General features: G+C 57.4%; 1 protein-coding gene across 1 annotated transcript in view; it reads right to left on the bottom strand.

The window, feature by feature from the left end:
- Positions 1-4,421: 4,421 nt before the first annotated feature.
- Positions 4,422-12,927, bottom strand: part of LOC114512336 (calpain-8) — a 41,282-nt gene continuing 32,776 nt past the window's right edge. Inside the window, exons 15-21 of the mRNA XM_028531245.2 lie at positions 11,825-11,882; positions 11,019-11,083; positions 8,062-8,130; positions 7,578-7,656; positions 6,969-7,085; positions 6,077-6,135; positions 4,422-5,049 (exon numbers count right to left, since the gene is read on the bottom strand). Of these exons, the coding sequence (XP_028387046.1) occupies positions 5,026-5,049; positions 6,077-6,135; positions 6,969-7,085; positions 7,578-7,656; positions 8,062-8,130; positions 11,019-11,083; positions 11,825-11,882 (471 nt within the window). The 3' untranslated portion in view covers positions 4,422-5,025. The remainder of the gene's footprint in view (positions 5,050-6,076; positions 6,136-6,968; positions 7,086-7,577; positions 7,657-8,061; positions 8,131-11,018; positions 11,084-11,824; positions 11,883-12,927) is intronic.

The raw sequence follows: 12,927 nt of genomic DNA, 5'->3' as shown, positions 1-12,927 counted from the left end.
CAGCGGGGCCCGCCTCCCGTGCCCAGGCACGGGCTCAGGGGGACACGAGCAGGTGAGCAAAGGCCAGGTGTGGGCGGAGGGGAGATTCCAGCCCAGACAGCCCTGGAGCCAACAGGCCCCCAGCCGGAGTGTCACCCCCTAGGACAGCGCCATAGGATGACAACGACTGTGAAGGGAAAATTAGACACCGTACCCTCATACTCAGTGCCCCGAAAACCAGCCGGCCTGCAGAACAGTCCTGGGGAGACGAGGGGTGTGGGCGGGGAGCTGGATGGGGGCTCGGTGTGAGATTTAATTAGGTGAGAAGCACATGGAGCAGGTTCCCATCACCAACATGCCTCCTTAGGAGTCTGATTATCCACTAACACTCACTCAGCAGCATGAAAAAGGGGAAGACTCGCCCTGGCTGGCGTAGCTCAGTGGATTAAGTGCGGGCTTTGAACCAAAGTGTCGTGGGTTCGATTCCCAGTCAGGAGGGTACGTTCCTGGGTTGCAGGCCATGACCCCCAGCAACCGCACATTGATGTGTGTGTGTGTGTGTGTGTGTGTGTGTGTGTGTGTCTCTCCCTTCCCCCTCCCTCCCTTCCCTCTCTGAAAATAAATAAAATCTTTTAAAGAAAAAAGGAAAGACTGCTGTAGATTCCAGGGGGTGAGGTGGGACCCCCCCACTCAAGGAAACCAACTATAAAAGCACATTGTGAAGCCGGTCGAGGAGACTCAACTATGAATCGGTATTAGATGTGACTAAAGAATTATTGTTAATTTGGGGGGGGGCGGTGGATGATAGTCATGTGCCTGCGTGAGAAAATGCTCTTCCGAGAGATGCATCATGCAGAGTAAAATGTCATCATGTCTGTGATTTACTTCAGCAAGAAACGATAAAACAGGTATGGTCAAAGACTAAAAGGCAATCAATCGAATTGATATATGGGGCTCTCGTAGGGCCTTTCCGATGCCTGTTCTGAAGAACTGAGGGGTCAGATGGTGTCTGGACTGTCCACAGCGGGTTGTGTGAATTCTCAAGGTCAGCCCAGCCCATAAATCGAAGGGCAGGGTGGGTGTATGAAGAGGTCTCTCTCTCGGACACTGGGCCCTCGGGGAAGAAGAGCGGACGATCGTGGGCTGGGTGGGGTGGGAGGGCCTCGTCCCTGAGCCGGGGGCAGCGGCAGGCTTGTGGCCGGCAGCAAACTAAAACACCGAAAGCAGAGAAGATGCCGGGAATCGGAGAAGCCTGGCAGCTTGAAGTGGGAGGAAGGAGGAAGTCAGCCTGGCCAGGCGGAGAGGGCACAGCTGGCCGAGGAAGGGAGGGCTCTCTCCCGCGGACCCTCGGCCCCAACTCAGAGGAGCAGCCGGCACCCAGAGGAGGTGAGGAGCGAGCGTGAGGCCACCAGCAGCCTCGCCGGCCGCGGTGGGCAGACAAGCACAACCCCGCAGGGCCGGGCTGCCGAGAGCCCCGATGTCGAGGGGGCCTCGGTGGGAAGAGCCCCGTCGCCCGTGGGAGGGCTGTCTGTCTGTCTGTCTGACTCCGCCGGCCCAGCTAGAGCTGCTCCTGCGATTCTGCATAATGATGATAAGCCTCGCCCGGGCAGGCGGATGTGCGGGGAAAGCTAATGCATGACACTGAGCTGTGGCGGCAAAGGGAGCTTGCCGGAGGTGGCCTTGCTGGTGTGGAATGACCTAGAATATTCTGCACACCCTGACCGCCTCCTACCCATGCTCCCGGAGGTCTCCATGGAGTCCAGGAGCTGCCCAGTGGCACGTGTCCCCTTACGTTTGTTGGTGACGGAACAAGCCGTGCCTTTAGGCAGCTGCATGTCTGGGCTCCGCAGGCCGGAGAGGACCCAAGTGCCCCAGCAGGAGGGTGACCCAAACCCCACAGCTGTCTCTCCGGGCTGACTTGAGCCTCCCACTGAGCTGCCTTGTTCTCTTTAAAGAAGCTGGGGAACCCAAGGGCTCCCCTAGGATTCTCTGCACAAGGCAAAGACCCAGGGACACGGGAGTCGGCCCCCTGGAAGCAACAGCTCCCTCCGCTCTTGTCGTCATGTTGTGGGGGTGGGGTGGGGGGTGGAGCCTGGGGGCTCAGCAGGGACCCCTAAAGGTGCCACATCTTCTCCAGCCCCTCACATCCCCCCCCAACCGCAAAGAGGTGTTTGAATGCATCTGCCACGAGCACTGTCCACCTGGGGCCTCTGCCCAGAATTGCCCCGCGCAACCCACCCTCTGTCCTGGAAACTCCTCTGTCCAGGGAGCCCGTGCTCTGCAGGGCCTCCTCTCCGGCAAAGGAAGGGACAGAGTTTTCATTGGCTGAGCCCCTGCTCGGTGCCCAACCCGCTGGGTAAAACTAGGCTCTGGGGAAATGAGGAGAGCAACGTGCAAGTCGGGCCGGGGCCGGGGGCCAGGGCTGGTGGAGGGAGCTCCGTTTTGATTGACATGCAGTATTATATGGGTTTCAGCTGTACGATAGGGTGGTTCGACATTTATACCCCTTACGGTGTGATCACCCCATGAGTCTAGTTACCATGCATCACCATACAAAGCTGTTACGATGTTATCTAGCCACGTTCCCTAAGCTGCCCCTCCCTTCCTGTGGCTTGTTTATTTTATAACAGGGAGTTTGGGTCCCCCGTGCCCCTTCGCCTGCTTCACGCAGCCCCCACCGCCCTCCCCTCTGGCCCCCACCAGTGTGTCCTCTGTCTCAGGGTCCCGTTCTCCCAACAGGACAAGCTCAGGGTGGGATGGGAGCCTTCCTGGGAAATCCACACGGAAGGGCTGTGGGCCTGGAGAGACCCGTTTCCCCTGCCCTGCAGCCACTCCCGGGGACACTGGAGGGGCCACACCGGAAGGCAGCGTCCCCCACTTCCCTAATCCGGGGAGAAGAAAGGGGCACGACACAAGTTTTAAGGTGTTTGAGAGAAAGCCCAGGTGGCGTGGGGATCTTCAACCTGACTCACAGGCTGTATTGGGAGAAATCCTCAGGACAGCCCATACGTGGGGCTGAGACCCCCAAAGCAAATGCCGTTTTGTAACGAGACTACTTTTCTGGTTACCAGATCATCCCCTAAAGTAGCTGGAGCCTGGAGGCCTGAAAAATAAAGCTACCTGTTGCACGGCACGTATAACATAGCCCTTTAAATGCACATACACAGCTGTGCCACATTCGCAATGTAAGGGGGACTCGGTTCGCGGCATTTTGTTTTGAAAGAAAGCGATAGCGTGGGGACTTGTACCTGGTCGGTGGGCCTCGGACTGACCCCAGGGGGGCCGACAGGGGCAGGCTGGTGGCCCGTGGGCTGCCTGAGGGTGGCTGGGCGCGTCCCTGGTGAGTGCTGATGGAAGCTCTGGCGACGAAGCTCCCCCATACCCATGGCTGGACAGGAGGGACCCCTCTTCCCCCGGGACCCACAGGCTGGCGACACAGAGAGAGCTCCTTCTCTGCCTTCAGATGAGCTGACTCCCCCTGCAGTGGCAAGGGCCTGAGCCCACCTCCCCCTGCAGCTTAGCGCCCACCGCCGCTTGCCCACTGAGCCCCGGGAGACCCGAAGGTAGCACAACAGCCGACTGGTGTCCTGCCGTAGTTGAGAGTCCTGCTCCTACGAAGAACGTTCCACCAGCTCTACTTCCAGGTCCGAAAGCTACTCCTCAGGCAGAGGCCCAGGCCTGCCTGCGTGCTTTCTCGCCAGCAGCTCTTCCTAATGCACCGAATGTGGAGCCCCTCACCCACACAACCCCCTCCCCAGGCGATGGCAGGGGAGGTGAGGCCTTTGGGAGGTCATCAGGGTTAGATGAGGTCACGAGGGTGGGGCCCCCACGAAGGGGATTAGTGCCCTTGTAAGCATCACCAAAAGGCCCTGGCCGGTGCGGCTCAGTTGGTTGGAGCGTCGCCCTGTAACCCAACGGCCACGGCTTTGATTCCTGGTCAGGGCGCACACCCAGGCTGTGGGTTTAATCCCTGGTCCCGGTGCGTGCAGGGGGCAGCTGACTGATGCTTCTCTCTCGCATGGATGTTTCTCTCTCTAAAAGCAATGGGGGAAAAATGTCTTTGGGTGAGATATTTTTTAAAAAGAATCCTGAGAGGGCTCCCTTCCTGTCTGTTGTCCATGCCAGAGTGCGACCAAGGAGTCAACTGTCTGTGACCTAAAAGAGGGTCCCCACAAGGACCCGGATGTGCTGGCGCCCTGATCTCGGACTTCCAGCCCCCAGAACGGTGAGAAATGAGTGTCCGGTGTTCGTCTCCAAGCCGCCCAGGCTGTGACGCTTTGTTACAGCGGCCCGAGCTGACCGAGACGTTCGCCTTCATCTGCACCGCACGTCTGGGGTCTGCGTACGAGAGCCGGCTCTGTCCCCACCCGCCCCTCAGCACCGGAGCCCGGGACATCTGCTTTCCCACCAGCCAGGCCATCCCTGTGTTCAGCCGTGAGCAAAACCAGCCCGAACTGCGTTTCCCCTGGAGCTGTTTGTCAGGTAAGAATTCCCCTCCACGATAATCTTCCTGTAAACTCAGCAGCCGCCGAAACACACACTGCGGCCATTTCTCCCGTCTGAAGGTGAGGAAGCACGGCCCCTCGCCCAGCAGCCCACCCTGCCCCCTTCCCGGGAGGGCTGCAGGGGGACCCTTTCCAGAAGGTGGCTGCCCCGAAGCCATTCCTCCAAGGAATCCACCCACAGTTTCCATCTTTCCACAGCTTTGCACCGAGTCATTTCCCAAAAACACTTTCTTTCTTAAAATAAGGAAAGCCCAGAGTACTGCCCAGATTGCCCATCCCGGGAGAAAGGCCAAACCGTTTTCGTTCACAACTTCAACTGAGCTCTGTCCATCCCTGGGGTCAATTCAATGCTGCTGAAAGGGAGCCCGGGCTCCCCAAACACTCGGGCGGGCGGGACAGGCCAGGACCTCAGGGAACAATGCCAGGCGAGGCAGACAGGGATGAGCCACGAAGGATGAGCTCCACAGAATTGTAAAGGAGGGGAGGAAAGAGGCAGGCAGGCCGGCCAGCAGGGGGCGTCACCGAAGTCCGGGACCCTGGGTCAGACCAACGCGCAGCACAGCCACTGCAAAGGAAGGACACTGGGTGAGCCCCCGCTCCTCTGGGAACTGGCGTGACTCTGCCAGACGCTCTCCTTGCCACATGAACATGAGCTTGTTCTGGCCCTGCCCCCAGTAAGCGCCTTGCTCAATGAGAGGGAGCCCTTAACTAAGTCACCCCCAGGACAGAGCACTGCACGAATGTGACTTAGGAAAAGCTTAGACACAAAGGAACTTCCAAAACAAGGTGTGTGTGTATTCATATATACACGTAACATAAAATATATGTGATATAAAATATATGGTTTATATATATGTAAAAAATGCACATGCACACACTCAAGTTCAACACTATTGTCTGGTACTAATAGGCACCCACAGGTTTGTTTCTGGGAAGGGCTTCCTCAGACCCCTCGAAGGGGTCAATGGCATCCATGCTTTAGAGAAGGAGAGAGAGTGGCTTTGCCCAGACGACTTGGCAGGGCCAGGAAACACCTGGTCCTCCGGTTCCTCGGCCTCCGGGCAGGTCAAGGGCAACGCCTCCCTCAGGGCTGGACCCTCGGGACATTCCCCCCTGCACCCTGCGGCCTCTGCTGCCCCAGGCTGCAGCCTCACCAGCAGAGGGGGTGCCAGGAGCTATCTGCAGGGGACATCGTGTGACCTATGCACAGGGAGACGTCATTTCGTTTGCATCTCCATTCTACTCTGTTGCAGTTTAATCTCTGTCTCTGAGTCCTTCTCTGTGTCTGGGCCTGAAGTGCTACACTTTCCGTCGTACCTGCCACCCACTCGTTCATTCAGACTAACAGGGTTTGCACCCTTGAAAGGACCTGGAAGGTAGGTGTAGATTTATATGAATAATAGTAATAAAAATGTTTAAAAGGCTGCGTGGCACACAGTCACGTGCTTCCCGCAGCGCCTGCCGTGGAACGTGTGTCTCACCCACGTGGGTCAAGGACAGGTCAAGGTGAACAAACACCACCCGGTACCTGCACTGGCCCGGAATTTCTAAGTACCGTCGGCAAGCAGTTCATCAAAACTCAAGTCACTTACTTCGGCCAGAGAGAGCTGCACGGCGCCATCCTGGTCCTTGTCCAGAAGCGCGAACAGTTCTAGATGCCAGAAAAGGAATGAATTAGACAGGGATGATCTTAGACACCCCGTCCCCACCTGGCACCCCGCCCCCAGTCCTACGCAGCTTCAGGGACCCTGAAAACCGGGACCTTGACCCAGGGCCCGGGGTCAGGGTTTGGGGCGTCTCATGTCCCCCTGCCCAGATGGACAGACCTCCAGCTCTAAACGGGTGATTTCTTTGTCATCTCCTCCCTCAGAAACTCTAGCAGCTTGCAGGCCTTTTTCTAGAAACTTTCATTCTTTTAAGGGCAGAGTGGGGCTGGGGGTTGTAGACCAGATGACGCCTGCCCCGTGCATGGGTAATGTAGTCCCTTAGCTTCGTCTCCGGCTGCCTGAACTTTTCCCACAAGAACCAACTGATGCCCCGCCCTACATGGAAGGAAAACCTTCTCCCGTCATAGGACAGCTTAGCATGAGCCCAAGGTCCACAGGGGCAGAACACCCACTGCCTTCCCGACGGGGACCCACATCCCCTCCTTGCAAGGCAACACCTGCTCCCCATATGACCCCTATAGAGGCGCAGATGTGAATAGATACTAGCAGCCATTTGAGGACCCTGACCTGGACTCATTCACCGTGGCCCAGTGACGGCACATAGTAGGCGCTCAATAATCTGGAGAGCAGTTTTTTAGGTCCCCAAGAAAAGGCAGGCTCTGACTTTGGATGCGGCCACCTGGAATTTCCTCTGTCCCTACAGTTTCCACGTCCCCTCGCCCGAGGGTGCCACAGTCACCACGCCTGTCTATTCTGCCTCCTGCCCCTCCCTGCGCGCCGGAGAAACGGGATGGGCCCAGGGGAGAGGGCGGCTCACTGAAGAGGGTCTCCAGGCGGATCATACAGGCGACGAAGCCGTCAAAGTCGATGCTGAGCTTGCTGCACGCGTACCTCATGGCGATGCCCTGCTGCACCTGGTTGCTGAGCGTGAATCCTGCGGGCAGAGGGGCACGAGTCACAGCTGGAGTGGGGGGCTGGGCACTGCCGCCAGCAGCCGTCAAGGTGCGTGCCTCGCGGGGACCAGGCCTGACTCTGCCTCCTCCAAGAGTCAGCAGCAAAGTCTGATCACCTGGTTGGTCTCCGTTGAGAGAATTCTCAAAGGGTTCGCCTCTTCCCTGGCCCTAGCCTAGGCCCGTAGCTCCACCACTAACCAGCTGGGTGCTACAGCAGTCCCAGCCCCCCTAGTGATTGCCGTCACCTTCCCAGTGACAGGCAAAGTCCGTGGAAAGGTCTGACGGGTCTCACTAGACAGACCCCAGCAGCGTCCCCGCCCCCCTCAGTAGGGAAGGTGCACAATAAATCTCTGTGGTCACGCTAACGTCCAGCAGGAAGTGACCACCACCGACGGTCACCGGCCATCGTCACAAGAATGACTGAAGTGGGCACATCCGGGTCCCAAGACCTTGTCTGCAGGGTGCGCCCTCACCAGCCTTCCTGAGGGCTGTCCTCATCTCGTGGGCGTCAATGGTCCCCGAGTGGTTGTCGTCGGTCTCCAGGTAGATCTCCTGAGCAGGGGAGGGATTCCAGGGAGAGGGCAGCTGGGCATGGCCCCTTCCAGAACGATCTCCCTCCCCCCACCCTTGATTCCTCAAGAGGGGACCTCACGGGCACCTCCAGGAATTTTTCGGATCCAAGATAAGAGCTTGGGCTGAGGCCCTGCGCTCACCCCCTTGCCCTCTGCACGGTGGGGCTCTCAGTAAAGGCTTTGGCACAAGTGTTTCTCATCGCTTTTTTAGCGCTTCCTGGCCAGTGCGGCCAGGTTGTACTGGTTTTGGCCCTGATTAAGGGGCGAGTCTGAGTGGGGCATAACAGAGACCAGGAGTGAGGGTCAGGGAGGGGGAGGGGCTACAAACAGAACAGGGGAGAGAGGCCAGAGCCCAGAGGATACCCAGCAGGGACAGAAGACTTACCAGATATTTCTGAATCTTCAACCACAGTGTCTTGAATTCTGCGAATTCCAAGGTGCCCGTCCCATTGCTCTGAACATGGTAAAGGCCAACACGATCAAGCTCAGATCCTACGTGCCTTACGGATGTCTTTTCCTTTGGGATCATGCTACACCGTCATGAGGCGTCAGTGAGCATCCCCACGTCTGCAGGAAGCAGGGCCCTGGGGCTCCCACTGGGGAATGTTGGTGGGAAGCAAATGCAAGGAAAGATTAAAGAGTCGATGCTCACTAAGGACCTCCTGTGAGGTCACAGAGCCGGGAGCAAAGGGCAAGTCAAGAGCCAAGTGCAACCCCCTCCCCCAGCAGTGTCCTTCATTAGCACCTAACACCGAGGCATCCTGGGTGCTTGACAGGGGTGAGCTATATGATCTGTAAGTTCGCTTCCAGACTTAAATTTCTGTGACTGATCATTGAAATCACGTGTTGGTTAGAATGTCAACACGTCTTCAGAAGAGTCGTCAGGAACGGGCTGGGCACTCTCAGCTGTGACACTCTCCATGTGCCTGTCGCACGCCGCCAAGGGAGCTCTGCGCTTAACTGTCCAACTGAGTCCTGGGGCTCTGGGACACCGGGGCACAGAGGTCATGGGCCACCGCTCAACCAACACAGGTGGGATGCTCTGTGGCCAGCAAGACAAATCTTCACTGAGCCCTGGGCTACACAATGGGGGCGTGGTTTTCAATGGTCTCTAGCCATGAAGTTAAGACTCACTGAAACGCTACCCTTTTCTCAGGAATTTCAGGTAAAGGACGAACCCCAGCATGTCACAGAACAGATGTTAAAATTCAAAGCCGACCCTCCCTCTCACCTCCTTCAACCAGCCAAACAAAAAGTCGTGTTCACATGCCAGAGCATCAATCTTGCCCTGAAGAAAGTCTCTGTTCTGGTCCCTCTGGTGCACCCTGGGTGCGGAACGCACCACAGCCTTCAACACATCACTAATAACTCCACCAGCGCCACTCTGGGTCCAGGCACTTGATCCCCTGTGTCTCATTCCGTGCTCACAATAGTCATCGGAGCTACACCCACTGTTACCCCATTTTCCAGGAGAAGAAACTGAGGTTCAGAGCATTTAGTAAACTCTCAAAATGTAACACCTAATAAGCGGTGGAGCCAGAATTTGGATTCCTGCTCTACAGCCCTTGTCCCGGGGCACCATGGTCCGTGACTCCAGATAAAATTAACCTGCAAGACCCGGGCCTCACGCAGGTTTACTGAATCAGCACCTCCAGGGGTGAGACTCCACTGCTAACTGTATTTTTGAAACCCCATGGGCGATGATGTGCTGACACATGCTTGAAATGTCATGTTAAGTGAAGGAATCCAGCCACTGAGGAACACACGTCATATGATTCCACTTCTATGAAATGTCCAGAACAGGCAAATCTACAGAGTCAGAAAGCATTTATTGGGGAGAGGGGGGAGTGACTACTAGTGTGGGTACAGGGTTTCTATGGAGGGCGAGGAAAGTGTTTTAAAATGGGTGGTAATAAGTCGTGGCTGAGTAGCTCAGTTGGTTAGAGCATCGTCCCTATACACCAAGATTGCAGGTTCAATTCCTGGTCAGAGCATTTATAAGAATCAACCAATAAATGCATAAATAAGTGGAAGAACAAATCAACATTTCTCTAAGAGTCAATAAATTAAAAAATTGTGAATGGGTGGTGACGTTTGCAAACTCCGTCAATATACTGAAAATCACTGAACTGGACCCTCTAAGTGGGTACATCGGACAGCGTGTGAGTTATATCTCAATAAAGTTATTTCTACCAAAGCCTCCCGGGCATTTCAGCTGCACACCCTGGTTCAGAACCGCGCCCCCTCCCCCTCCCCCTCCCCCATCCAAACCATGGCGCGCATGCTCCCGAAGGGCGACAGAGTCGGCACAACCTCTTGGAGCCACAAGGGATGCAAATACCACTGGGGACCATGCGTGGGGACTGCAGGGCCACGGAAGAATGATTCAATGAGGGAACCGCTCGCAGCAAAGTAGATCCACACGGAACAGTTCTCCGTGGCCCCCACACTATTTACCACGCAGGCCTAGTAGGACACGGAGCTGAAGAGCCCCCACGTTTGAAGGTCGGGGACCAGAACAGCGCCGCTGCCCCGCGGCTGATTGCTGCTGCGGAGCTCCGCGCATGCGCACTGGCTACCCGGGGCTCTCCGCGGGACCCCGCACAAATACACAGCGTCCCTCCCCCCTGGAAGTCATTAGGTCGCATCATGATTGAGTCCCTAGAACTGAGCGAACCCGCCAAGGCTCCAGTTTTGAAACAAATCCTTCACTATCAGCCCCATGGGGCACGCATGGTGACAGGGACCCACACTAGGGAAAGCGCTAGGGAAGTGACCTTGGACCCTTCTCCCTCGGTGCCTCATCCAAGCCGTTCCTTCCACCTGGAAAACTCCTAACGTGTCCTGCCGTGCGGAGTGAGCATTAAACTGGGTCAGAGGAAGCCAACAGGATTCTTCTCCTGTGACAGTTCTGAACCCCTGGCGGTGGCCGTGGAGGGCTGCGTTAAGACGTGGCATCAAGGACCGGGTGGGGCTGGGGGACAGACAGGGAGGGGGGCACAGTGAGGGAGGAGGGTAGGAGTGCAGCCTAGAAGGGGGGACGCTGGGACTGACCAGGAGGCCGGGCACCGATGTCCCATATTCGCTAAATCAAAGGAACTTAAATACCGCCTGCCTCAGTTTCTTCGCCTGTAAAGTGGAGATCATTTCAAGCCTACTGAGGAGCAGACATGTGATGACATTCTCCTCTGAGGCTCAAGCAGGACGCTGGCATCCGTTCGGTAAGGGCTGGTTCCCTCCTCCTTCCGCCTTTTTTTCCTGCCCCGCCCCCCACCCCACCGGGGAGGGCTGAGGGGCGGGGCAAACAGGGCAAAAGTGGACTCCCAAGCCCCCGAAGGATACGTCCATCAGGCTGACCATCTCCCTGCAGGTGTTGATGTCGAAGCCGTCGAACTTTATGTCCATTCCTGCACGTTCAGAAAGAAAGGGGGGTGGGAATCGGGATCATCTCCAGATGAGGGCAATAACCCCGGCAGTGCAGGACGCCACCCGAGACTCTAGCCAGAGAGGATGGAGCCGAATTCGGTCTCCACAGAGAAAGATGAGGTGGTGGCAGGCTCCTCTGCAGGGTCCCCAACTGTCCCCGCATCTGGGGAGGTGGCACAGGGGGGCCCTAGCATCAGGGTTCAGTGTCCGAACCTCTGCTTTGCTGCTCACAAGCCACGGGACTTCGGCAAGCTAACATCCTCCATCAAGTGGGAATAAGAATCCCCCAAAGATGGGCCAGAGGGGGAAGCAGCCTCGGTCTAGGACAGTCAGACCACCCCCCACCCACCCTCCTCCCGCACAGGCGCACTGCAGAGCAAGACCTTGGATCCGCGTCTTTCCATTGTATCAAAGTCACTTCATTTTGCGGGAGAATTCCACTCTGCCCAGCTTCCTTCCTCCCAGGGCTCTTTCCTGCAGCACCCAGCAGGCTCCAGCATCAGCCTCGCCCCCACCCTGCCTCTCAGCACCCCCACCCTCCCCCTGCTACTTGCTGGACCTCTCTCAGCTCAGAGGGAACCAGGACCCCCAGGGTCAGAGCCAAAGGCCCCTTCTTCCTATCTGCCGTGTTCCTGCCCCAATACCTACCCCAACTGCCACCCCCAACCCGGCATCTCTTAGGCTCCCCCGGACCAGCTGAAAAGCCCCAGGAAAGCACTTACGTGTGGAGAACGCCTCATTGAGGACAGCCCTGAGGTCCCTGGCGCTGATCTCAGAGCCCTAGAGAGAGGAGCACAAATGCACGGCATGCCAGGCCCGACAAGCTCTCCGGGGCATTCAACACAGATACAGTCAGACGCACGGCCCGCAGACCCTGTGGCTTCACAAGGCTGCGACACCTCAGCAACCCCAGCTCTGTTTCTCTGGGGTTCCCACAGCCTGAGGGGACGTGTGCACTAATGACGTGAGCATGGTACACCCCGGGCAGAAGGCTGCCACCCGGGGCGCTTGCTGCCTTTCTCGGGGACTGGTGGGCCACACCCCGGATGTGAAATATCCTCCAATTCTCAAAACAACTCTGCATCCACTTTCGAGTTCAAGGAGCCGTGGTTTTGCAAACTACTAGACACCACACACATACAGGATGTAATCTGTCACCTCCATGGAAGACAGTTACCTGGGGGGCTCGCAGCTACCGAGTGGCAGAGTTGGGACTCCAAACTGAGACTGTCTCACCCCAAAGCGCCCCCACTCCCCACTGCACCTGCAGGAGCTACCTTCCACGCGGCAGCTCGAGTCACGCCAGGAGCAGGGATTTAGGGGACTAGGATTTCCCACGGCGTTTGGGGTACACACGGAGCCAGAGGGAAGATCCGTCCCTTGTCTCTCAGCGGGAGGACAGACCTCAGGCAGGATGCCCAGTGGGGTCTGGAGTAGGGGCGCTGGACTGAGCCCTAGGTTCCCTTCCCTGCATGTGACCTTTGCCAGGTCACTTCCTGGGCGAAGTGTGTGGCTTGATCATTGGTCGCCAGGGTGGTCCCATCCTCCCACCAGCCCGGCCTGGCAAGTCATTAAAACCAAGTGAGATGAGGGCTGTGCGGAGCAGCGTCTCCTGTGCGGGCAGCCGGTCTCATTCGGCCACAGGAGGGGCCCGGCAACAAGACCAGCGGACCCTCCGCAAAGTCTCCAGCATGAGGCCATCCCCCCCATTCGCTTGCCAGGAAGCAAGTGGGTTGTCGAGAGTCTACGTTCGGACCTTGGTGGGTCCCACAGGAGGCCTCGTGCTCCGGCCGGCTCCTTAGCCTCTCCGGGCCTGTCCCTTCAG

The sequence above is a fragment of the Phyllostomus discolor genome, chromosome 15, assembly GCF_004126475.2.
Source record: "Phyllostomus discolor isolate MPI-MPIP mPhyDis1 chromosome 15, mPhyDis1.pri.v3, whole genome shotgun sequence".
NCBI classification, from domain to species: domain Eukaryota; kingdom Metazoa; phylum Chordata; class Mammalia; order Chiroptera; family Phyllostomidae; genus Phyllostomus; species Phyllostomus discolor.
This window is presented reverse-complemented; position numbering and strand designations above follow the sequence as displayed.